The sequence below is a fragment of the Gopherus evgoodei genome, chromosome 20 (assembly GCF_007399415.2).
Source record: "Gopherus evgoodei ecotype Sinaloan lineage chromosome 20, rGopEvg1_v1.p, whole genome shotgun sequence".
Classification (NCBI taxonomy): domain Eukaryota; kingdom Metazoa; phylum Chordata; order Testudines; family Testudinidae; genus Gopherus; species Gopherus evgoodei.
Window position 1 is genome coordinate 6,551,526 of NC_044341.1, and position 26,931 is coordinate 6,578,456.

Sequence of the window (26,931 nt, forward strand, 5' to 3'; positions counted from 1 at the left end):
GGAGCGGGCGGCGGCGGGAGCGCAGGCGCAGTGGGCGAGGAGCTGTTGGCGGCGGAGGGGGTGCTGTTTCCGGCCCTTCACTTCCTGTCTCGGGAGCCCCGGCGGTCGGTGCGCGGCAACCCTGTTCGCCCTCTCGGTCCCCCCGCTCGTTCGGCCGCCCCCCCGCCCCCTCTTTCCGCGGATGCAGCGCCGCGAGGACCCCGCCGCCCGGCTGGGCAGGACCCCGGGCCCCGCCGCCAGGCAAGGGACGCCCGGGCCTCGGCGGACGCCCCGAGGCGGAGCCCGAGGGGCCGGGGCCCAGCCGCCGCCGCTTCTCCCGCCCGCCGCGACTGCCGCCGCCGCCTCGCAGGCCCCCACTGCCGCGCCCACCCCGCTCCTGCCCGGGGCCACCGTCAAGATGGAGCCCGAGAACAAGTACCTGCCTGAGCTCATGGCCGAGAAGGACAGTCTGGACCCGTCCTTCACCCACGCCATGCAGCTGCTGACTGCAGGTAGCGCCGGGGGGGGGGGGGAGAGATCGGGACTCTGGGGGGGCGCGTGGGGACTCGGCCCAGACGGGGTGGGGGGAGCCCGTCAGTCACCCACGCTGCGCTGGGCAGCCCGGTCCTTCCCCCTCCGCCGGCATGGGGCAAAGGGGGTGGGAGCGGGGGCTGCTGGAGGGGCGAGGAGACCCGCGATCGGCGGAGGAGCAGGGCGGCTGCAGGACAAGCCGCGGGCGGGGCTGTGGCGTCTCCGCCCCGGCCGGCCCCGCTCTTTGTTCGACGCTCAGAGCTGCTCCCCGATCGGGCTGAGCGCAGACGGTGCCCCAGTGCCCCGCCCCTCGGAATGTGGCCCCGGGAGGTGACTGGCTTTCCTCGGTTGGCCCGAGCCTCGTGGAGCGGGGAAGCCCGGAGACTGACTGACATGAGGCCGTCCTGCCAGACGCTTCCCTCCGTTCGGGCCTTTCTCCTTCTCCCAAACGATTGGTCTTCGTGCGGGGAGGAGGGGCAGAGGCCAGGGTCTGGGGAGGTTATGGAGAGACGCTGAGCTGGGGAGGGAGGCTGTCCCCTTCTTGTCCTGGGCTTGGTACTGTTTGCTGTGTAAAGCTGCCCCGTCTGCAGGGTTTAAGCAGTGCTGGGGAAGTTAAATCGCCAAGGCGGAAGGGGGCAGTTTTATAGTTCAGCTTGCTCCTGCTGTGATGTACTTTGGACGGGCTGGTAGTTTTAAGATACACACATCTATAATTGTTTAGACAGCATCCAGCCCCAATGGTTAATTCGTGGATTGAGAGGCATTAAGCATGAACCTTGAACTTTCTTCTTTAGGAAAGTGTGATTATCTTGGCCCTTTTCATCCTTAGGGGAGAGGAATCATAGAATCATAAAAGCAGCAAAGAATCCTGTGGCACCTTATAGACTAACAGACGTTTTGGAGCATGAGCTTTCATGGGTGAATACCCACTTCCTCAGATGCATGGACATGCATCTGAGGAAGTGGGTATTCACCCACGAAAGCTCATGCTCCAAAACGTCTGTTAGTCTATAAGGTGCCACAGGATTCTTTGCTGCTTTTACAGATCCAGACTAACACGGCTACCCTCTGATACTTGACATAGAATCATAGACTATTAGGGTTAGAAGGGACCTCAGGAGGTCATCTAGTCCAACCCCCTGCTCCAAGCAGGACCATCCCCAGATTTTTACCCCAGTTCCCTTAATGGCCCCCTCAGGGATTGAACTCACAACCCTGGGTTTACTAGGCCAATGCTCAAACCCCTGAGCTATCCCTCCCCCCCAAATGGTAGAATGGTAGTAAACTGTGTTTTTATGCGGTCTCTATTCGGATTCCTTTGAAACAGGAGATTGTGGGTTTTTTATTCACCACTGTGAAAATCTGTATCAGAGCTTGTTTCATGCCTCTGATTAGACTAAATGGAAATGGCAGGGCGGCAGTCTTTGTTCTGAGAATAGGCTTGCACTCTCTTTCTCCTGATCATCACTGTCCAATCGCCTGGTGGCTTGGATTTCTCCACATCGCTACAGCGCAGCTGCACTGTAGTCACATTCAGTATCTGCATCAAGTAGACAGGGCTGTGTTGAAACACAGTTGTTAGTGTTTTAACTTGTTCTAATTTTTAAACCAACAACTTCCTGTGTGTAACAAAGAGGAGAGGCCATGCAAGCTAACATATAAAGGAAGTCTTATTTTAGACAAGAAGAGTAGAATTTAGCCTCTTGTTAGGTCTATTGCATTTAAAAGTATGTTTGATACTAATGCAATTCTTCATGAACTGCATTATTAGACAGCAGTTATAATATGGTATTGCCAATATTAATACAGTAGATATATTACATCACTCCTTTCAACTCTTCATGTAAAACTAGGAAACTGCTATTTAAAGCCAAAACAACGAGGAGTCCTTGTGGCACCTTAGAGACTAACATTTATTTGGACATAAATTTATGCGCAAATAAATTTGTTAGTCTCTAAGGTGCCACAAGGACTCCTTGTTGTTTTCACTAATACAGACTAACACAGCTACCACTTTGAAACCTGCTATTTAAAGCTGTAATCTTCATTGTACAAGTGATTTGATGTGGCTCACTTCTGAATTTGTATCTTGGTGCCACTGGATTACGGCTTGATTTCGATAAATTAGATATATATTATTTCCAAGATAATTAAGTGGTCTTCTTACAAAAAGGCCATGTTTTCCTGAAAACAATTTTTAAAGATGAGTCTTATAATATTTTAGCCTATAACAATACTTCCATTAATGTACCCGTCAACCAACTGGTGTGCTTTAACAGCAGAGGAAATATCTTTCAGAGTTGTATTAGTGAAGTGAAACCTTGTGGGTGCAGTACAAATTTGCTAATCCTTGTACAGAGAATGGCGTTCTCACCACGCTTAACTCTTTAATTGCTGAGTGGTGCAATGAAATATTTAATATAAACCCTCAGGGCATTTACAAAATATCTTTCAGTGTATAACAGCAAAGTGCCAGATCTGCTATGGGTTGAGCTTTTCTTTCTGTTTAAAGCTCAATTACTCTTAAGTGCTCTAAAATCCTCATGTTTCACTCAGTTTGTCTTGACATTTGCTGTGCCTCATGGATGCAAGGTAGTGTTAGTGGTCCAAATTTGGGGTCATTTGAGCAAGAGACTCTCCTGAGTAAAGGTTGCTCTGTGTGACTTGTGCCCTTCCAGAATGTGGAGAGTGGCTAAATTTCTGAAATCCAGGAAGTGAAGAGGTAAAGTACACACTATGCCAGTGACACACCGTTAATGCTGCCCTCTTTGAGCGGTGCCCCAGTTTGGCTTTATATTTGAGTGACTTTCTCAAAAATATTTACCATACAGAATTTGCAGTCCATACTCTAAAATTCTGTTCAATTCGTCTAAGTATATCTGCACACTCATAACTAAAATTTAGGTATCCTACCATTCATAGTTTGGTTTGGATTACATGAGCAGATTACTAGATTGGGTAATGTATAAAGAGTCTGACATTCCAGTGAGTCAAAGCTCTAAGGATAGAAACTAAATTAAATCTCATCCTGAAGCGTATCTCTTCTGATACCATCTGAAGTCACTAGGAAAATTTAAATACTGCAGCTGTGTTCTTGAAACCTATTTAGTGAATAAACAAAGGTCTTCAGTTTCAGTGCTGTTTTGCAACTTAGTGAATAAACAAAGGTCTTCAGTTTCAGTGCTGTTTTGCAACTTTCACAAGATTACCCTAGTCCTAAATATATACAGTTGTCATGCTCTTGCCAAGAGACTTGAAAAAAGAGAGCTTGTGTTCAGAGCCGTTTTTACATTGTGAAAGGATATTTATAGTCTCAGAGTTGTGCTTGTACAATTTCTTCAGCCAGTGTAACATCTAAGGACTCATTCTCTTACAAAGTCATCCAGTAACTTACTCTTGAAGGTTTGTGATGGCAAAGGATCTGAATTCTTCATGTGGATCAGGGAAAGCACATTTTACACTTTCAGAGGCAGTGGAAGATGGCTTTGACAAAGATCCTGCTGGGACTCCAGTGTCTTTATCTTCCTTGGGTCCTAGGAGTCCTACAAAGGATAAGACATCTTAGATTTGGGCCATTTAGATCAGTCATTTCCATTGAGGCAGATATTACTCCTTTTGGCAAAGTGCCTACGTAGTATTGGACGTTTGATCAGTCAAATTGTCAAAAATGATCAAATTTTAAAGCACTAATTTTTTAGAACAGTAACAAAAGAAGAGTAAGACTTTATGGTCTCCAGTTAGCTTAGCCTTAAATGCTTATGCCTTACTACAAAAAATGTTAAAATAACTCAGTTAAGTAACTCAGAAAAATGTGGAACAATGAACTGAAGTTCTGTGGCAGCATGATGCAAACAAAAAGTTAGGTTGCCACTTACATCAGGGCATTCTTGCTAAAATACTTAACAATATTTCACTGTGGTCGAATAATACGCAGTTGACAGGTCAGTTGAAGGGTTCAGAAGACTGAACATCAGGTGCAGATCTCAGATAACCCCCAAATATTCAGTTGGATCAGTTCCTCCATTTCTCCTGATCCTTCAGCACTGTGGGTTAGCGACTTGGTCCCATAGGGCCCACAATTCCTCAGAATCTATACCCAGTACCATTTTCTTCTCAGTTTCAAGATAAGTGGGTACTATTGCATTGTAACTTCACTTCAAGGAGCTTGGTTCAGACAGCGTTTGGAGTCTTTAATGTGCCCAATTCCACAGCTCTTATGTCTTATGCAGCATTTACTCAATATGGGTCCTGTGAACTTTGACAGAAGACCATGACTGCTGCTTCCTTTCCATCCTACTTGTCTTCAAAGAAAAGCCTGTTTCTCTGGAGATACCAGTTGCCTCCACCCAAGTAGCTGAGAATCAGTAGTACTACCTGATGTGGAGTCAGTCTCTTTCTCAGGAGCTGGTAGCACAGTGCTTGGAGGTGCCCCTTTTATTTCTCATCACCAGCTGATGCTGTGTTGATTATTTCATCCTCCCTCCAAGTGATGCAAGGACCTTTCACGGTTTGATGGGCAGAATGGCCCATTCTAATGCACACCGTATTGCACGCTGATTGGCCTGTATAGACTCTGCTGGCACACAGTAGGCCAGTTAGTGCACGATGTGTTGGTGTGCCCCTAAGTAAACCTTTTGAGTTGCTATTTCTGCTGACAATGTCCATTTGAAAATAATTATGGTGTTTCACCATCACCTGATTAAATGTTTCTTTAAAGGGTACAAATTTGTATCCTCCCATTTGAAAACCTGCTGATCCTCTGGACTTTAATTTGGTGTTTCCAAAGCTTATGGAAAGACCCATTGAACCTTTTGAGTTCTGTTAAGTTAAGTTCTTGTACTGGGCCCATCACAGTGGTATGAGGGCCTTCCAGAATGAGATGTTAATCTTTTGTTTAGTTACCTATTGCATGTGATTTCTTATTGATGTGTACCCTTTGGGGGCACACTCTCTCTCTCTCTCTCTCTCTCTCTCTCTTTCTCTGACACTTTTCACTGAAAGTGTCTCTGTCCACAGTTAGGAGGATGTCAGAGTTTTAGACCAGGAGTCTCAAACACACGGCCAGCCTGTGGAGTTATTTCCTGCAGCCCACCATAGCTCCCCTCACCCCCTCCCCCCCCCCGCTCTTCTGAGCGCGCTGTGCCCCTGCTCCTTTGCCTACCTCCCAGTGCTGCCTGCAGCGCTTAAAACTTTCCAGGAGGGATGGGGGAGGAGCGGGAATGTGGCATGCTCAGGGGAAGAGGGGGGGCCAGGCCTGGGATTTGGGGAAGGGGTTGGAATAGGGGCAGGGAGGGGGCAGAGTTGGGACAGAGACTTCAGGGGGAAAGGGTGGAAGGGACAGGGCCTCATGGAAAGAGTGGAGTGAGGGCTTTCCCCACCACACTGTAATTGGCTAGCTATAAAATCTACAAATTAAGGCTAAAAGCTAGGGTCATGTGTTGAAAGCCAAAAAAGTTTTTCCAGCTATGCTGACTTGACATGATTGAAAAGCCATGTTGACTCTTGAGGTGCAGGTTAACGTGTTTGAAGATTTTTACTTGGCCATGTTGTAGCTCAGGCTTCCCCCCCCAGGGTACAACGCAGTCAATTAATGTGTCTACAGATATAATGGTCTGCATTTTAACAAGTGTTAAATTGGCTTTTCAGTCCTGTTAAGACAACTCCATTGAGCTAATACAATTGAAAGTCACATTTAGGGCTTCTGAAAGTTGCACTGGTTTAATTAAAGATATAATTGGAAACCAATTTAATTAAACCAGTACAAACGCCTTTGTGGACACATTAATTTTGGTTTATTTTAAATTTATTAGGGATTAGTTTAGGATAGACTGAAATAAGTATCTATTAAACCAAAATAAGTTTAGCTAAATTGGATTAAAATGGTGCAACTTTGGTACAACTTTTCATGTATAGACAAGGCCTTAAACAGACTTGACTTAATTCCCAGATGGTTGCCTCCTTGAAATGAGTGTTCTAAGAATTAGTAAGTTTTGGGACTGGTTCCTCTGGGGCAGTAGGAGGTTGCAAATGGGTGGTTTGTTTGACTCAGAGACAAAGTGTGTATTATGGCAGAGCGACAGCCCTGCTGTGGTTAAGATTAAGATGAGGTTTCTGTTTAAATCTCTGCTCTTTGAAGGCAATGTCTAAACTTAAAACACTGCAACAGCCCAGATGCAGCTGCACCTCTGTAGCGCTTTAGTGTAGACACTCATTACAGAAATGGGTTTTCCCATTGCTGTGGTTAATCCACCTTCCCGAGAGGCAGTAGCTAGATCGATGGAAGAATTCTTCCATTGGCCTGGTGCTTTCTACTCTGGGGGTTAGGTTGGCTTAACTGTATCGCTGTGGGGTGTCAATTTTTCACACTCCTGCACAGCATAACTTGGTTGACCTAACTTTTCATTGTAGAACAGCCTTTAGTCTTCTAAAGTTTGATTGCTCAGATTGCCTTGGGATTTGGTGTGCTTCATGAGGGTGCAGGAGTTCTGTTAGGGGTCCAAACTTAGGGCTATTTGACCAAAGGGGTCACAAGAACTTTATTTGGAAAAGATTTTCCTTCTCTAGCTTAGCATGGCACAAGCCTCTTGCTCTAAACCATTCTAGCCAGTCACTCCTGAATTATATCGCAGAGGGACACCAGCAAATTCCCAGTCCTGGGCTTGTCCCCACAAATGTGCATCTTGTACTTTCCTGGACAATACAAGCTCATATAAATAAAGTACATCATTTATTAATAGAAAAGTACATGCACAATGTAAAAGGCATTACACTGAGCATGCATGTTACAGAGGAGTTACAGGATTGTTAATCTTCCAAGTTTCACACCAGTTTGATAGCTCATGGGTACAAACAGTTGTCCTTTGAATCTGACTCACCCAGCCAGTCAGTTCAGATCCTGCCAGAAAATTGGAAAAGGTTGGAAGGCATATTGATCGTGTGTCAGGTTTTGTTATTTTAAGAGAATATAATCAAATTTTTTTTTAAGGATGCAAATATTTACTCACAGGGGAGAGGTATATTTTAGGGGATGGGGTGGTCTGAGCTCCTCTGCCTACCCCACCTCATGTGAGTTGATTTCAGGGGTTCAAGCCTCCCCACACACACACTTCTTGCCTTCATGTGTATGTTTGTATGTATCAAGTTGGGTGGTGACTTTCCCATCTATGAGGGTCTGACTCCTTCCACTTATCTGCACTTGTCCTCTGCTTAAACACTAAGCCTGCTCCCCTGACAGAATACCACATTTTGTCAAGTTTAACAATCACTTCATTCCCTTTTATAGCCCCTTCATACTTGAAAGAGGTTCCTGTATTTTCCCCAACTTTCATTAAATCCACAAACTTTCATATCCCACCTCACTACTGACAGTACCCATGGCAAGAAGATCCCACTGCTCTGCTACTGATATAACTTATGCAAGTCTGTATTGAAATGATGCAGACTGGAACCTCAAGGTACATATTCACCTCTTTCCTTTGATCACACACATGGGGACTCAGACCCTAATTTCCTCATGACAGTCAGAGCTTTTAACCTACTCTAGTTTAGTCTTCCACCATTTAATACTTCTACATATAACACAGTGAAAGCTGCTGGAATCTATGCAGATAATTCCCAGTGGCTGTTGCCAGCTCCGGGGGGGGGTGGGGGCAGAGTTAAGGTTGTGTGGACGTTTACCGTAACTCTGTATTTCCTGGTTTTCAGAGGTTTGTTTTGTGAAACTCAGTATTCTGGAAGGGCAAAAAAAACTATCACCAGGCAACCGTAGCCCTTCACTGACTAAGTTCTTTACCATATTAAATCATGAGGTTTGGAAGAAAGGTAGGGAACAGCACAGATGGCATATTGTATTTTATGGGTTCATGTTCACTGTCAAATGAGGTGACTCATGTCGTAATCCACCATTCCATTTGCTTATTATGAACCAACAACGTCCATGGTCCTTCTGGAGTCCTAGATTTTGTGTAGAGAGACAGGCAAGACTAGATGGGCTGCCCTTTTTTTAACACATCCAAATTTTGTTGCCACATAGTTATAAATGTACATATATTTACAGAGAATTTAGGGCGCTATAGCCTGTCATGATGCAACTGAACGTAAATTATACTATTTTTATCTTGTCTAGAAATTGAAAAAATTCAGAAGGGTGAGACAAAGAAGGATGAGGAAGAGAACTACTTGGATTTGTTTTCCCACAAGAACATGAAACTGAAGGAACGTGTTCTGATACCTGTCAAACAGTATCCCAAGGTGAGGGCCAGAAAATAACTGACCAAGTTTATCTGATCTTCCTGTAAACATAATAAGATCTTGAACACTACTCAGTAAGCATAGCATCTTTCTCTAAATCTCATTATGAATTATGCTAGAGTGGTGCTCTATTGCAGTATCTTATTTCTAACGTTTTGGATTTCTAGAATGGCAGGATAAAAATGCAAGTGTCAATGAGTAATTCTGCTCTTTCATTACCAGGGTAGAGTTTCTTCTTTAGCTCTTTTTTCATGCTTAAAAATTAAGACTCCCTCTAACTCTTAAGAATTGGTGTCCATAAAATGGTTGGAGTCTAGTAATTAGAATGAAATTGACTAAGTGAGTTAATTTAGCATGAATTGCTGGCAAAATAAAACCTCTAAAAAGAGCACGCCAAACAGTTGCTAATATTTTCTACAAATATTATTTAAAGTATATCTCCGTGAGACTTTGTGTGAGGTGGGGCTGTGGATGACTTTGGTTAAACTTCCAGTGTTCCTGTGTCTGCCAATGCAGTTTTAACAGCAATTGTTATTAACTTCATTCAGTTTCAGGACTAAATCTGTTTATCTCCCTTGTCAGTTTAATTTTGTTGGGAAGATTTTGGGACCCCAAGGCAACACCATTAAAAGACTGCAGGAAGAAACTGGGGCCAAGATCTCTGTGCTTGGAAAAGGTTCAATGAGAGACAAAGCAAAGGTAAGAGCTTGAAAATCCATAGATGCAGATTGCCTTTCACCTGAGGATCTCAAAGCATTTTACAAAGATGAAAATCACTAGAATTCAGAGGTGCTGACTTCTCTCTTGCTCTAACAATATCTACCTCCATGTATATGTTACCTTGTGAAAAATTGTTATGGTTGAACTATACTCTTTGCAGAAAATATGGCCTACGGTAACGAGTCATCTTTTACACTTTCTGTGCATTTGGATGCAAAGGCTAACTTTTTATTTTCTTTTGAAAGCTTAACTGCAAAATTAAAGAATTGAGTGCAATTCCAGCTTTCTTTACTCTGGCCAGGTCTACACTACATGGTTAAGTTGAAATAAATTGCCTTGCGTTGACCTAGTTGTGGAAGTGTCTTCACTTATATTTGACTCCTGCCGACATAAGTGCTTCTCTACGCTGATTAAGTAACAGCGCCTCTCTGAGCAGCAGAGTCACAGCCAATGTAATTTGGACAACACAGTGTCAGTGTAGACGCTGCATTGCTTGCTTTGACTGTTAGTGGCTTTCTGGAGCCATCCCACAATGCCCCACACTGACAATCCAATCCAAACAAGCACTCCTGATGAGGATGCGCACGCTGACACAAGGAGCCAAGTGTGTGCACACAAGCAATTCACATAACTGGTGACCGGATCCTGACGTAAGTTAAGTCGACATAATTTTGTAGTGTAGACATGGCCTTAGTGCCTTCTTTAACCAGGCTATGGGAGGGCATTCAGACAAGGAATAATTTTTTTTTAATCTTTCCCCTGTGTGAAATCCTCTAGGCACTTACAGGTTCACTGGCAGTGTCAACCTAGAATGTACCAGCCTTATCTTCAGAGAATAGCAAAGTGCCAGGAGGATTTCTGAATGGAGAAACTACAGAAATTGATTTCTGTACTGAATGCTACCCTCCTCCTTGCCCCTAAAGCTTGGTTAAATGGGGTAGTCAGTGCAGAGCTAGGATTTCACTCGGTTTTTACTTTAACTTTGCAAGTCACCTTTACGTTTTTAGATTTATTTTTTTCCAGTTTAGTAAGAATCTGTTGAATTAATTTAGACACTTAACATTAAAGCTGAACTGGCACTGTCTAAGGTGTTACCAGAATTTTTCATTGCAAACTGTGCCTGGAAGGAAGGAGTGTGCCCCTGAAAGGGAATTATGTTACTTGTATCTGCCAAAAATCTTCTGAAGAAGCAGTTACAACAGTGCATTAATACAAGTACCAACACCTCTTTCACACTGATATAAAAAGGTGGAAGCTGTGGGGGAATAGACTAACTGCTCTTGGTAAATCACTGGGTAAGAATGTTGCTGCTGACATGTGACTTGAGACCAGCTGTGCATTTGAGAGCAGGAAGCAGTTACAAGGGAGGTAATGATAAGCACTTACACAGAAGAAATATGACTAGCTGTTAATGGCAAAACAGTTTAGTACCACTGACTTGTATACCAAGCATGACAAAGTATATACTACTGAAAGCTGCAGTAAAGTTCACCCAAGCCAAATCACAGTGAAATCATTAACAGCCTCTTAAAACTTTATGGTCTGACTTTTCAGAGGTGTTGAGCACACTCACAATTTCCACTGAAGTTAATGGGAGCTGCAGGTGTTCAGCAATCAGTCCATTGCTGTCTTTGGAGACCACTTCTTTTATATGTCCATCTGTGACATTCCTTAAGGTACAGTCTGGACTGCTGTTCCCTGAATGCTCCTTTTACACTGCTTTGCTGTGAGCAACCATTCCTGATCTGCTCTAATATAGCTTCCAGCATGCATATTACTCCCAGTTGTATTATGAATGCTCTAGCCCAGTGGTCTCCAACCTTTTTACACACACGATCACTTTTTGAATTTTAGTGCAGCCCAGGATCTGCCCCACCCCACTCACTCCATCCCTCCCCTTTCTCTCCGTCACTCACTCTACTCCACCCTCAATCACTTTGACTGATGGGAGGGGGGGTGTTGTAGGCTCTGGGCTGGGGCCGAGGGGTTTGGAGTATGGGAAGGGGCTCCAGGCTGAGCCTGGGACAGGGGCGTTGGAGTGCGGGAAGGGGTGGAGGGTGCAAGCTCTGGGAGGGAGTTTGGTTGCAGGAGAGGGTGCAGGCTCTGGGAGGGAGTTTGGGTTAGGAGGGGACTCCAGGCTGGGGCAGTATTGAGGTGCAGGAGGGGGTTCAGGGTGCAGGAGGGGATTATGAGGTGCTGGCTTTGGGTGGGGGTTGGGGAGCGGGAGGGATACGGGCTCCCACTGGGCAGCACTTATCTTGGGCGACTCCCTGTCAGTGGTGCAGCGGAGCTAAGGCAGGCTCCCTGCCTGCCCTGGCTCCATGCCGCTCCCAGAAGGGGCCAATGCACTGGGGGGTGGGGAGCACGTGGCTCCGCATGCTGCCCTTCTTTGCAGGCACCAGCCTGCAGCTACCTTTTGCCACAGTTCCCTGTTCCAAGCCAATGGGAGCTGCAAGGGCAGTGCTTGCAGGCAGGAGCAGCATGTGGAGACCACTTCCCTCTGCAGAGGCGTGCTGGCCACTTCTGGGAGTGGCGTGGGGCCAGGGCAGGCAGGGAGCCTGCCTTAATGACAGCCCCGCTGCACCACTGGACTTTTAGCGGCCGGAGATCATGATCAGCTGGGAGAGTTGCGATCGACTGGTTGATCCTGGAAATCGACCAGTTGGTGACCACTGTTCTAGCCAGTCACTCCTGAATTATACTGCAGAGGGATACCAGCAAATTCCCAGTCTCAGACTTGTTCTCAGAAATGTGCATCTTGTACTGCCCATCACTTTCCTGGACAATACAAGCTCATATAAAGTACATCATTTATTAATAGAAAAGTTTATGCCCAATCCTGTTGTCCCAAATACTTCAATCAAACACATTGGTTTAGATAAAATAGTAAAACAAACTTAACTGCAGAAAGATGGATTTTAAATTATTACAAGTAATGAAGCACAAGTCAGAATCAGTTACAAAGAAACAAAAGGTAAAACACCACTAAAATCTAACTTAACAAGCTAAGTGAATTCAAAGCAAAGGACTCTCGCCATAAGTTCCATAATTTTTATTGCCTGAATCTTTCAGTAAGGATCTCCCCCAGGGCTTGTCTACACTCACTGGAGGATCAACACTGTGGCAATCGATGCATTGGCGGCGGTCAATTTAGCAGGTCTAGTGAAGACCTGCTAAATCGACTGCTCGTTGCTCTCCCTCGGCTCCTGTACTCCACCTGATCGAGAAGAGTAAGGGGAGTTGACGGGAGAGCATCTCCCATCGACGTTGCATAGCGTGGACCCCGTGGTAAGTAGATCTAAGCTACATTGATTTGAGTTGCACTATTCACGTAATTCAAATTGCGTAGTTTAGATCGACTTTTCCCTTTAGTGTAGACAAGGCCTCAGTCTAGTGCAGCTTCCTGTCTTCACCCAGTGTTGTTGACGCCATTGGTAGAGAGATGATTTGTGCTGATTGCTTTCTCTTCTTAAAGCCCTCTCTCTTGTGCAAGAGTCATCTCAGCTGGTAAGAATCCCCTCCAGTGTCTGGGGAGGGAGAAGGGAACTCTCAGCTGTTTTTTTCCTGCCAAAGAATGGCCACTTAACTAGTTTGTGGCCCATTTGACTTCGTTGACACCTAGCTTTTTGTCTGTGGGGAACTGGTTTGTCCTTGCCCCCACAGACTTGGAACTTGTCTTAGTAATATCATACAATAGAACTGTCCATCTTTACATATAATGTTGCTGCACCTATTTCACTAGGACAATAATGATCAGGAAATTGTGTTTACAAATTTTACTTCACAAGACATACTTTGTACAAAACTTATCATAATTCTGAAAGTGAACATAGGGGTAGAAACTGTCACATCATCCTTACTAAATTACAGATATTTTCTGGTGGAAAACTGGCCTGTTTCTGTTTAAAGAAGTCTCTCATATTCTTACCTTACAGTACTGTTACCTGTTTCCTTTGTTCTTTCCATTTACTCTTGGTACTGGAGACTGCTTCCTTCCTGTGGCACAACTTAATTTTTCTATAGCCCCAGTCACAAAACAAGCATTACTTATGCCAGAAACCTGTTATGAAGTCTTGAGGGTGTTACCATTTGACAGCCATGGTCAAACGTGGTTGAAAATTTTAGAGTAGACAGCCTTGTCCTGCTAATCAATGCTTAGAAATATGATTAAGGAAGAAAATGATTTCTTTGCAGCTTGTTTGGCTTTAGGAAGTTGAGTCATGCTTTATTTCAGGAGGAAGAACTGCGCAAAGGAGGAGATCCCAAATACGCTCATTTAAATATGGATCTGCATGTCTTCATTGAAGTCTTTGGACCACCTTGCGAGGCCTATGCTCTCATGGCTCATGCCATGGAAGAAGTCAAGAAGTTCCTTGTTCCGGTATGCAAATTTGTTTCTTGATGCTTTTTAGAACAGAGCCTTGGCTGTGGTACCCTTCCCTGGGGAACATACAGTAGCTGTTTGTTAGTTAACTTGTGCCCTGAAGGAAGAGATTTTAAACCACTAACTGACCAAGCTTAGGAAGTGGTGGTGTAGCTCTGTTGGTCACAGGATATTTGAGACAAGGTGGGTGAAGTAATAAATTTTATTGGATCAGCATGCTTTCAAGCTTTCACAGAGCTCTTTTTCAGGTCTGGGTGCTGGTGTCACAGCTAAATAGAAGGTGGAACAAATTGATTAGCATACATAGTTAACATTATTAGTTAACTGGCTGCTTCACCTTGAATGGCCTCTGACAATGTGTTAGATACTTATACTAAACAATCTGTTCCAGCTCTCTGAGCTAAGAGGTGAAAACATCTAATAGCGCTGATGCTGCAGCTCTGTGTAAGCTTAAAAGCTTGTCTCTTTCACCAGCAGAAGTTGGTCCAATAAAAGATGTTACCTCACTCAGCTTGTCAAGTTTAGGAAGAAGCTTCTTCTAGAGGCATTTTACTTCATAATTGCCACTTAGATGTTTCCTAGTTGGTACAGGAAACCCCAGTTACTGGCTGATATGACAGGGTATTGGACTAGGTATATGAAACTGGTCTGAGTTTGTATGGCAGCTCTTCTGTTGGGAGCAATCTTAGCTATGCCCTGTAGGGTAATAGGTTTCTTGAATGGGTTCCATTCATCACTTGAAATTGAATTAATTGGGGGAGGGGGGGAAATAACACATTCCAGCTTAACAATACCCCTTATCTGAGTTCTTCCTTTGTCCCAGTTGAGTTTAAAATGTTACCGCCCCAAAGGAGAGAGAAGAAAAGAGAATAAGAGTGGTGGGGCAGAGTTGTGGGCACACAGGGCTCCTGGCATTGGGAGGGCTGGGGTTTGCAATAGAGGCTGGAAGCGGGTGGCACACGGGGAGCTTGGGGAAGAGAATGGAGGTATGCCAGGAGCCCCTGATGTGTGCAATAAGCTTAGTTTGCAGAAGCAATGTTGCTGTGGCAGCTCTGGAATCCTGACAGGCAGGCTCGGATTGGTAACCTGATCTGTGTGCGTGTCTGGGGAGGAAGTGGGTTGGAATGGCTTCTTCTGAGTTACTAGAATCTGCTGGTGCTTTCTTAAGCTATATCGCCTGGGGACATGATAAAACATGGAGCAGAGAGATGTGCTGTGTTCGTAGGAATGTGAAAAGACGGCTTGGGTTTGCAAATGGACATTTACACTTCAGCAGGCTGCATCCAGCTCCTGCTGTTGTGTGGGTGCAGCGATCAGTTTCCAGTGTGCCTTTGGAGGAGAGCATGGCATTTTCTGTCAAGCATTTGGCTGGTCGTGAACCACATGTTTCAAAAGGGGATTGTAGATGTTTTGTGACAGCTGCTGTAGCTTGAGATGTGACTCATACAGTTTTCACCAACTGATGCTTTAACATGTTAATCTCTGACACCTCAGAGCACAGGGTGGCTAGCTACTAGTGTCCCTTTTCTTCTCAGGATATGATGGATGACATCTGCCAGGAACAGTTTTTGGAGCTGTCTTATCTGAATGGGGTACCAGAACCAGCACGTGGCCGAGGGGTCCCTGTGCGAGGAAGAGGAGCAGCTCCCCCTCCTCCACCTGTTCCTAGGTAACTTTCAAAAGTATTGATGCTGGAAATGGAAACTCTACTACATAAACAACAAAACTGGTTAAATTAGCGTGTGTGCACGCGTACACGCCTGAACTCCAAATATTGGAACTTCCAATATTGCAGGGCTGCTTTTATTAAATTGGGAGTTATGGTCTTGTATGCTCTAGCAGTGTGTGTGCTAGAAAACGGGTAATAAGTCTTTTAATGGGGGTTGGTGAATGTTTTGTAATCTGAATTGCATTAGCTTTAGAAAACCACCTTGCTGTAATTGCATCAGATTTTTTGAACTACTTAAAGTTGAACCCTATAGCTCATTGGTTCATCATCCCTGGTCAATGAGTCCTCCAGTGCACTGAGAATCTACAGCTTGTGCATAACTCCCATGAAAGCTTGATGTTGCTACTATCCTGACACATGCTTTGCTCAATGCATTGGACTAAATCAGTGATGAACTATGCTATACAGTGCCAGTATAGCTAGCTAGCATTTATCCCAAATGAAGAATAAAAAGAGAAGTCTCTTGCTGGTGTCTAAATGTGTTTAGTACTCAAGGGTGGTTAGTCATCTCCTCATTGGACTTTGTAAGACCCCGACCCCAGGGTTCCCTTTCTCCTTAGCAAACCTACTCATCTGATCAGCTATGATAAATTCGTAGAAAAGGTCTGGACTACTTTTGTAGTAACCAGACAACCTCTGCAGATCCACACCTTTTTAAAATGTTTAGAAGTGGTGACTACTTGGGTATTCAGCTGGTGTCTCTGCATTTTCCTTTGGTAATGTTTCATATTTGTAGTTTTTATGCAGCATTAATCTCTTACCAGAGTTGCATTATAATCCTATTTATGCATCCAGTTATCAATTTTATAGCACCCGTAATGAATAACTGTTGATCTGTCAGTAAATTGTCTTAGATATTTAGAATATCATTCTGGCTTTTGCAGAGTACATATATGGCGCTTTCTAATCCTTTTTCTTTTCTAGGGGGCGTGGTGTGGTGGGCCCTCCTCGTGGGGCCCTGGTGCGAGGAGCACCAGTGAGAGGTGCCATAGCTAGAGGAGCTACTGTGGCCCGTGGTGTACCCCCTCCTCCAGCAGTAAGGGGTGCTCCTGTACCAAGAGCTCGTGCAGCAGGCATTCAGAGAATACCGCTTCCTCCTCCACCCGTACCAGAAACTTACGAAGATTATGTGAGAAACTTTAATACATACTCTTTCCAAGTAGCTAGAAGCCAATTACTTACAGATCCTAAGGGCATGTCTACATTGAAATTAAAAACCTATGACTGGCCCATGCCAGCTGGCTTAGGCTAAGGGGCTGCTTAATTAGGTGCCCTGGCTGGAGCCCAAGTCCAAACATCTACACTGCAATTAAACATTCCTGCAAACCCGGGTCGGCTGGCACGGGCCAGCCATGGGTGTCTCATTGCATTGTAAGCATACCCTAAATGTTGGGTATTAACAAAGCAATTGCACTAATGGCCCTTGCTTAGTAGCAAATGCTAGCACTAGGCTGAATGGTTGAACTGAGAGGTGAGGTTGTTTTCTGTTAATAAGTTTCTGTGTGCGCCATAATGAAACACTTTTTTGGAAGGGAATAATTACAATGCAACTGAAGTGTGGCCAAGATTATATTTTAACACAAGTACTGGTGCCCAGCAAAAAACAGTCAAAACACTTCTGTGGAAAGCTGCTTGTAGAAGCAGGGAGCACTGGAGTCTTCAGACTATGTAATTGCAATAAGAACTTACTTTAACATGTGAATAAACTTGGTTAAAATATTGTTGTCACTATAGACACATACCCGAGTGCTGAGTGTTTTCTTTGCTAAGCTACGAATATTTACTCTTGCTGTAGATGAGCACTGGAGTAAATATTTGAAAAACCATCACAGTGAGATTTGTCTTATTCCCCCTCACCACCACCACACACACACACACAAAATGCTTCTGTCTCCTGGCAAAAGTTCCTTCAGTTTTCCATTGGCTCTGGTTAAAACTAGTGGGTTCTGTCTACTTGTAAATGCTACGTTGGAGAACCCAGTTATGAGACTTCTGACATAGCGTGGACATAATGCAGCCTTGGACACTTAACAGGACTCTGGCATGCCTTGTGAACATGATTAACATTCTCACCTTCACTGCAAGACAAAGGTTCCCCTGGGACATGCTAGGATTTATAAGTTCATCTGAAAAGGACTGCTGAGTAAATTTAGTTTTGCTCTTTCCCTTAGTCAGAATGAATGACACCTTCCACATGTATCCATCCTTATGTCATTGTCTATTTCAGGGTTATGATGATACATATGCGGAGCAGAGTTATGAGGGATATGAAGGCTACTACAGCCAGGGCCAAGGGTAAGTGTCACTTTTCAGTCCCCTGAAAAGTTCTGCAGAATTCTTACAGAATTTTCAAGTAAAATTAAACATGTTTCCATTATTTTAATAATATTTTGAGACCAGTTGTGCCTTGTTCTGTTGGCTTCTAATGCGTTTGAAACAAGCAGCATGTGTGGAATGTTCCCACTAGTCTTTAGCTCTGCCTTTAAAAGGAGTGGTCATACTTAGCCAAGGTAGTAGGAAGGTTTGGGGTATCCTAATTCAAGCACTACAAAGCAAGTTTTGAATTATTCTTGAGGGTCTTAAGAATTTGAATGCTCCAGCTCTTGGGGTTTGTGAATAAATGTTTTCATCTCTACACAACTAACTTAAATGCATCCTGTCTTCCTCTTTCAGGGACACAGAATATTATGATTATGGACATGGGGAGGCTCAAGAATCCTATGAAGCTTATGGTATGTCTGGACACACTGCTTGTGTGATGGGGAGAGAAGGGGCTATAAATCAGTTGGGAATTGCTTGAAGTTTATCAGATCTTTTTGCTTTAAATTTTCTTTCTTTCTTTAAGATGCTGATGGTATAGTTCCAAAAAGTGACCGAGGGGCCTTCATGGGGGAAAAATATTTACATTCCACAGATAACACAGGTCTACGTGGCAGTCAAACTGAGGTCGTACATCATGACTTTGTTAGGCTCATATCTAGTTTGACTCTTGCAGAGGTGACCTTACCTAAAGACCTGCAGTAGAATGCCATGTTGGAGTTCTTGCTACTGTGTGCCCCCAATTTTTTTGTTCAGAAGTGGGGTGTTTCTCAGCATCGGTCAGTTTTGTGCATGGAATGCTCCACAGCTGGAGGTCTGGATTCCCACCTATAGCGTTGCTTTTACAGTAGTTTGGCTTGCAGAGGTTATATTTTGTTGAGTTGGATGAGTGCACAACTCCAGCTGCTTCCTTATAATCCTCAAACCCTTCCAGCTGAGACTTACTCTGCAATAAATAAATACATGCTTGAAAGATGGATTTTAATCTAGCACATTTTCAGCAGCCTCTACAGTAAGTTAAGGTACAGAATTAGTTCTAGTGGGAATCCCATTAAGTACTCCCGCTGGGGCATGGGACTCAAGTATGTTGCAGGGGAGAAAGATGGCTAGCATGGGGTATATGAGATTTTCAGGGCTCAGAGAAGCAGAGAGAGGCCTCTAGCTGTCCTATGATTAAGTATATGAAATGTTAAGATGGCATTACACCTCCTGCTTCGGGAGCAAGCAGAAAGTGAGGCTTAACTTTGTGGTGGCATACTGGTCCATACTTACATTGTATGGAGTTTAAATTCAACTGCCTAACCAAAGATTTTCACATCAGTCTAAGTTAAATGTGAATAAACACTTGCTGTCAGTAATGTTGGATATCTTCCTTGCTTCCATTTAGAATGGCTGTTAAATGCCTTGTTTTGTTTCCTGTATTGGTTATGCAACACAAAGAGGCTTTTATGTTTCTACTAAGTAAGAGAGCAGTGCTGTTGTCTGAGATTTGAAGGCCAAACTGCTCGTACACTTGGCATGAAGTTACCACAGTTAATCTGTTTATCCACAGTAATTTACTTTGGCCTCTGCTTTCATGAAAACAAAATTAGAAAAATAAATTGTGCAGCCAGTGTGGAGGCCACTTTGAGGAAAATCAAAATGCATTTCACGATGGTGGAATAGAGTGTCAGGCTTGCCTCCCAATGCTTAGTGTATATTTATTCCTCTGAAACTGGTGACGTGTGGAGAGAGTGGCAGATGTGCAAAATAAGAATATTGCAAGCGCAAGCCATAATAAAAGCTGATCTTGGATATTTGGGACTTGAGTTAGCTCTAGGAGAATGGGACTTGAACTTTGCTTGTTTCAATAGTTATTTATATGGCAAAAGGATTTTGAGAGTATTGAGCTGTCCTACTGAAAGCTTTTTACCATAATCAGTTATACATGTTGGTGCATGTACCATGTTTAGAGAGGAGTAAAATCCTGATCTCAGGAGACAGGCATTGAGAGTGCTGAGGTATCTTCTGGAATGTAATCCCTAAGTAGTCACTGTCCCACCCTTCTGCTACTAACTGGCAGAAAACACTGTTACATTTCTGGTTTCAGTATGAGATTGCCATCCCAGAGCCGTGGTAGTGATTTAGTCATTTTGGCAGGTTTTGTGCAAGGAGACTTCTTTGCTTTTATTTTTAAAAAGAAAAATGCTTCTTGTAGCAGTATCCTGCACAGCTGAATCAGTTTATGGATTATAAAATGCTGCCTGCTTACAGACTGAAAGAGCTTTAATGGCTGTGACCTGAGCCGAGGCTGACTGCCAAAGTTGCTTCAGGAATTGGAGTCCATTTCAGATCTCCTGAAATAATTGGTTGTAGTTCATAGATGAAAGGTATCAGGTTTGTTCAAGTATGAGCCTAGTGGGGTATCTCATCTGCAGACTTCCAAAGGGGTTCCCATACAAGTAACCTTTGTTAAATGCTTGCAAAGTTAGAGATGTTCTTGGCAGAGATTTAATATTTGTGGAATTTGAAGCTATGTGACACTGGGATCTTGTAGATAAACAGTAGTCTTACAAAAGCTTAAAGGGGGCCTATAAAGGCTTGTGAGCCAGTAGAGTTGTAGGAATATTAATGTCATTGGTCTTCACAAAGTCGTGATATTGAAACTGGAGGCAGGTGTTCCGACTGGCACACAGTGCAGTCATGCTGCTGCCCTTGTATGCATGCATCTCATGCTGTTAGTATGCTGTGCACCTTGACATTTATTGCTCTCTATTTTGCAGGCCAAGATGACTGGAATGGAACGAGGCCCTCCCTGAAGGCCCCACCAGCTAGGCCAGTGAAGGGGGCCTACAGAGAGCACCCTTACGGACGCTATTAAAAACATGAGGGAAAAATATCAGTTATGAGCAAACAGTTGTTACTGATTCTTGTATCTCCCAGGATTCCTGTTGCTTTACCCACATCAGACAAGTAATTGTCTAACTGTTTTTCTTCGTGGCCCCCTTTTCTCCCACTCCATCCTCACCTTGCATTCTGGCTTCTGTACGTAGTATTTTAAAATGAGTTAAATAGATTTAGAAGACCAACTTTAATTTTTTTAAGTGTGTAGATTGCTTTTCTTTGTTGTTTAGATATAAACACAACTGTACTTTTTTAATAAAAGTTGAGTTTAAAAAAAAGTTAGTTTCAAAAGTGACATGCTTGCTTAACAGTTATGAAAGTAAGGTTTTGTTAACCTTTAAGTTTGGTTTTTAAGATACCCGTAAAAGTTGTAGTTGCAGAATCCCAAAAGTAGGCTACATTTCAAAATTCAGGGCTGTTTTTAAGAATTAAAATCATAATGTAACGGTAGTGGCTGCCACCGTTTAAAAGTAAGCTCAGTTGTCAAACTTTCCTTAAAAGCAGATTGCTGATGAATCTTAAGTTTAAATTTTAATACAAAGATCCTCATAACAAATTAAATAGTTTTTTTTTAAGTTAATTGATTTAAAAAAAATTAGGTTTGTAAAATTGACTTATGTGGGTTTTGAAATCTAGCCCCGAACACGCAGTGTTGAGAGATGCTTGGGAAGCAGATTTTCCAGTGTAAAGGGGTTATTAACTTGGTTCTGTGCGGAGAACTTTTAAGAGAAGAACAAATTTAAACTACTACACGGCTCTGTCTAATTGCCCAAGGTTTGAAATTAGAAAGTATTAAATGGATAGTAGGTTTGCATTCTGTAAAACTACAGATTTCTCGTTTTAGGATATTTAGGGCAGATAATACAATGCGAGTTGAAAATTGGCAAAGGTGTCAATATTTAGCAATCCCAGTGACTTGTTCAAGTGTGTCTCAACACTAGCTTTATATAAAAAGGGACACTGCAGCTGAAAAAATGAGAAATTTCACTTTGTACATAGGTTAAAGTCCTAACTGGATTTGTACGCTGTCCTCCCACTTTGTTCTTGAAGATTAAATGCTACGTGTGTAAAGTCTGCCTAAATAGGTAGCTAAAACTTGTCAAAATGTCTGCAGCAGTTTGTCAATAAAGTTTAGTCCTTTTTTAATCAAAGTAAATGTGATGAATTGTCATTTTTTTTTTGTTGAACAATAAAATAGCTTTTCTCTTTCAAATAAACTTAAATTAATGCTAAAGTTAATGGTCTTTTTAAAATATGGAGACATTCTAAAAATGGTGTTTTTCTGTAACCTTTACAAAAAGCTATCAAGCTGGTGAGTGAGCTTAATTTAAAAAGGAGGAAAAAAAAAACTTTTTTTTTTTTTTCACCCCCTGGAAGTTGTTGAAAGCAGTTTGAACCAGTACTAGAGTAGAAATCTGACTTCTGCAAAACAGCAAGTGGAAGGAGTGTTTATGGGCTGGATGGAATTAGTTTAATTATTCAGATTTCAGATAGCCTCAGCTTCTGCAGACTCCAGATGGAGTCTGAAATGGCTGATTCTAAAAGTAGAATAACAAAATGAAGATTGACAAATCCAAGACCTAGCTACCAACAGGAGGAAAAAAGAAGCTTTATTTTGTTTGTGAACACAACTAACCCTTGTCTAAAGGTGATGCCTACCTGCTTTAAGGTAGCCTGCATTTGGGAAGCCAGTTACAAACCCACAGTTGTTTTGAGAAGGGGGCAGGTGATTGCTTTTAATATCCTTCTGGGAAAGCATAATAGGTTAAAGTAAAATGCTGCTTAGAGAAACTCGAGATGGTTTGTTGTATTACCCTTCTCTGCAAAATATAAATCTGACATCATAGGGGGGAGAAATAAACTGCTCGGGGGTGAAAAATGCGCTAGAACATTAGGAATCAAACTGCCTGTAGCAGTGCATGACTGAGGGGAATACTTTAAAACAAAAAGTTGTATTTGTAGATTGTTATTAAAATGTAAATAACAATTTTCAACAATGGTTTGGAGTCAGCTTTCAGGGCATAATGTCTTGCTTGATGAAAAGATCACCCTATACCCCCCTTTTAAAGGAAAATTATCGCAGGAGAATAAGGATGTGTAAAGCTAACATGCATCGCAAAAAACAAAAGGTAACCTAAATGTCTGCTTTTAATAGCACATTTCTCTTTTACATAAACTGTGACGGCAACTTGCATAAACTTTATTGAAACAATTCTTCAAATGTTAATGTAAAATTTGAAAAAAAAATGTTTAAAAGTAGATGTTTTTAAAAAAAGACCACATGCTTTTGCATAAATTAGCAATAATTTCAATAATCGTGCACTTTGTAAATGCACTGTAATGTAACCTGGGCAAAAAAAGGAATCTGAAAGCTTAAATTTCAAAAATGTAAAATGACACCGAATATAGATAGTCCTGCTACTGCCAAAAAAAATTCTGCTCAGTTATTTAAAATGTAAAATGATGACCCTTATAGACCCCAACATTGATATTCACTATGAAATGTTCAGAGCTCAGCTTAAGTTGCATGTTTTCCTTCCTGTGTAATTTGCATGCAGGATCTTTTTTTCTTTAAATCTCTGTTTTTTCCATTAAGGAAACTCACAATCTCTTCTCAATTTGCAGGAGTGAAGAAGGTTGCTGCAAATCATCTGGGTGAAGATGTTTTTGTGAAACAAACGCTGGGTAGGTGGTTATTCACTTTTGCATCACATGGCTAGTTGTTAACATCTTCTGTGTGGGAGGTGGAGGCATTGCCATCTGATGTGTTAAACAGAAGCAGCTCTTCATATGCACACAGATAAATTAGATTGTTCTAAGAGGCTAATTATGTGTCCGCTTTTGTAGTGGTCACTGGAGGAGGCACGGGTTGTGTGGGTGAATGTACACCTGCTTAAGAGCTCTCCCACCGATCAACCTGCAGAATGAAGCTGAGTGATGGATCTGGGGAGCGGTGGAAGTGTGGCAAAACAAGAGGAAGGTGATCTTTTCAGCTGACTCTTGGCTGTGATGTGGAGAGAGGATTCACTTCAAAGCCAACATAAGGCAGTGTTTAGAGGTGCTACCCCACCTTCCGGCAATGGAGCAGTTATATCTAGTAACATTCTTCACATGTCCTCTGCATACTCCCACTCTTAAGGAGCACTGGCTGGTGCAGCTTGCATGGAGGCACCTTCTGGTAACAGTGCCTCTTAGTGGTCACATGCCTCTCCCCTCTCCATAGCTAGCATTTGAACACATTCTGAAGGAGGCATAGCACAGGGCTGCAGCCTCAGATCCTTCAAACCACAGCAGTGAAAGGATGCGGATCACAAGGATCCATAGCTATTGATAAAATGCCTTCTATTTTGTTAGATTAGTTGATGTTAGTAGTTTTAGGATAAGTTAGTATAGCTGAAGGTATGATAATTACCTGGTAATGATGTCATGGAGAAGCCAAACATCAAGAAGCATGGATTTTAAAGGTGTCACCCAGCAGTCTTCCTGGCTTCCAGCCTTCATGTTCGGTTCCTGAAATGCTTAGGAGAGAAGAATTCTCCTTCATGCTGTGCTATGTGCCACACACTTACTTATTGGGCCTGTAATGAGAGACAGACTAGCCTTTTGTTACACAGCACTTGTCAGCCAAGCCTGTGAGATTAGATGCAGCTAGAGGATCCTAGTGAAAGGATAGGAGACCTGAATCCACTCTGAGTACTTCTGGATCCAGGAAGGCTTCAATAGTGAAGGCTCTGGCTTTGGCAGAGAGCTTGTGGATACCAAATCCTTTGATCCAACACCACAGATATTCCCTCCATAAGAGCTGGTTCCAGATAAGGAACGTAAAGCTCAAGAGAGACTACTGGAAAAAGGCACTTGGATTACGAGGGAAAGGAAGGGCAAATTGGAGCATATCTTAAATGGTTCTTAGGACCATTTTGAGTTTAGTGTGGCTTCAAGATCTAAAGATAAAATGCCAGATCAGTTGGGGGGGGGGGGGGGGATCCAAAAGAGACCAGTGGAACCCAGTATGTTGACTACTAAGGTTCCTAATTCTACAGTTGCAGTGTAGATTCATGTGGTTCCACAAGAGAGGACAGGTTGACTGCCAAGTGGGAGGACAGGTTGACTGTCTCTCTTTTTTTTCCCCAGAACAAGCAACCAAGCTGGGAACTTGAATAAGGTAGCTGGAGTGGACATAGCTTAGGTCAACCTTACTCTTCTCGTTCTGGTGGAATACCAGAGTCAACTGGAGAGAACTCTGCAGTTGATTTAGCTGGTCTTCACTAGACCCACTAAATTGACCCCTGCTACATCAATAGTAGCAGCCTGGTAAGTGAAGACATGACCTTAGGCAATGTATAGAAGGGAGTTATCGAAATTCTTCACTCCCCGCTCTTGTTCTTGTACCCCATTCCACTAGGATGGTTGCTGTGGCTGTAGTGTGTGCTAAACATGTCTCCACTATTGAATTAGGTAGACCTGCCACATGGAGTTCAGTTCACACATTCATGAAACACTGTATTAGATTTGGCAGCCAGATCTGACGCTCAATTTGGCAGGACAGTTTTTCAATTGTTGTTTTAATTAGGGCTCCATTTCCCTCCCTCCCATCTTTCGTGTTCTGCTTGCCAAGTTATCCAAAGAGTGGGAATGTGCAGAAGACTAAGGAGAAATGAATGTCGTTTGTATGTAAACAGACCACAAAACCTTGGTGGGTTTCTGAGGTTTAAGCTAGCTACAGGCTGTTTTTTTTGTTTCGTTGTATTAAAGATACAGGCACAGGCTTCTCACTCTTAAGTTTTCAAGCCTGACCACAGCTTGCTTAGCTAAGAGTTTTGAAGAGCTGCACGCACCCCCCATCAGCTGATGGAACAACTTGGGCCTGGTGGTTAGAGAGTCTCATGATTCCTTTGGCTGTCGTTTCCTTTCACCACTGACAGCCGACATGCTCCCTCTGGTGGATACTGTGATTATCATTCATTTGCTTATCCTGTGGACGTATTTTATTGTCTCCGCCCGCCTGCCCTCCTTGCAAACCTAGCGATACATTGGACAACAGCTCAACCTTCACTCAAAAGGAATTGACAGTTGAAGGCATCAGTGGACTGAACTGCTTACAAGCTGGGGTCAGAAGAGCCCACCAGGGCCCAAAGGCAGCCCTTTAAAGCTTGTAGTTTTCAGGCTTCTGATCAGTTTCTCACTGGATCTTTGAGACCCAGGAGTGAGAAACTTGAGACTTCCAAAGGAACAGAATTGCAAAGTAATAGTCCCTTATTAATTACATTGCCTGTAAAGCACTACAGCTTTGCAAAACAAACAAAAACCCTGATATGTAGGGACTGCATAAGCACATAGAAGCAGATCTATCTTACATGGAAGTGTAAGGACACAAGCAAGTATCTCTAATCCTATTCCTCTGCAATAGGAAAGGAAGGTTGGGAATGACGGTGTTGAAATGTTACATTACACATCACTCTTCGGAAGTCTCTTTACTATCTAAAAGTATTAGTCCATTGGTGTAAACAGATTAGGGAAACAATTTATATATGGGTGATTTCCATGGTCCATTTATTCTGTATTTTTTTGGCAATGTAATTAGTTATAGTATCCATTTCCATTGTTATACCAATTCTTTTCCCATTTCTTTCCTACTAGGCACAACCTTTATATCCTGTGGAAAAGATGTGATAAAGATCATCCATTATGGTGCAGATTTTTATCCAGTGGAAGTGAATCTTGTGGCACTGCCATTTGGAATGTATACAGCTTGCCTCTGCATTACACTTCCTGCATATGTTGGGTGTTTATATAAAAGATGCTAGTGTTCTAGAGGAATGTAAATCTTATTGTAAATAATTGTATTTGCCAAAACTGGTCTGAGAACATGCTGCTTGAAGCATTTTCCTCTATTCATCTTATAGTGTTGGAATAATCTGATCTTTTTTGGTCTAGTGTATGTACTGATTGTAGAATTATTAACATGAAAATCTGAAAGATGTTTTGACAAATTATGGGCTTGACTTGGGACTGAGTCAAATTTTCTGGCTTGTGTTATGCCAGAGGTCAGACTAAATGATCATAATGGTTCCTTCTGGTCTTTATCTTTTGAATCTATTAAAAGTAAATTTTCCCTTTATACTGTCACATTTTTCCA

General features: G+C 42.9%; 1 protein-coding gene across 5 annotated transcripts; it reads left to right on the plus strand.

The window, feature by feature from the left end:
- Positions 1-31: 31 nt before the first annotated feature.
- Positions 32-26,910, plus strand: KHDRBS1 (KH RNA binding domain containing, signal transduction associated 1). 5 transcript variants are annotated; one of them, XR_003997272.1, is made up of 13 exons: positions 32-491; positions 8,636-8,760; positions 9,343-9,459; positions 13,715-13,861; positions 15,400-15,533; positions 16,518-16,722; positions 17,821-17,888; positions 18,267-18,325; positions 20,675-20,864; positions 23,421-23,480; positions 23,643-23,775; positions 24,927-25,106; positions 26,433-26,910. XR_003997272.1 is itself a non-coding variant. In XM_030538735.1 (9 exons), exons 1-9 carry the CDS (start codon positions 182-184, stop codon positions 20,770-20,772), a joined length of 1,263 nt encoding a protein of 420 aa, XP_030394595.1. In that variant the 5' UTR covers positions 32-181; the 3' UTR covers positions 20,773-23,148. The 5 variants fall into 5 exon arrangements, 1 of the variants encoding a protein (XP_030394595.1); XR_003997273.1 differs by lacking the exon at positions 24,927-25,106; XR_003997271.1 differs by lacking the exon at positions 23,643-23,775.
- Positions 26,911-26,931: the final 21 nt, after the last annotated feature.

Coding starts and splice junctions, on each gene's coding strand:
- KHDRBS1 (XM_030538735.1), top strand. CDS start 182: ATGCAGCGCCGCGAGGACCCCGCCGCCCGGCTGGGCAGGACCCCGGGC. Junction 8,761..9,342: donor CTGTCAAACAGTATCCCAAG/GTGAGGGCCAGA, acceptor CTCCCTTGTCAG/TTTAATTTTGTTGGGAAGAT. Junction 18,326..20,674: donor AGAATCCTATGAAGCTTATG/GTATGTCTGGAC, acceptor TCTATTTTGCAG/GCCAAGATGACTGGAATGGA.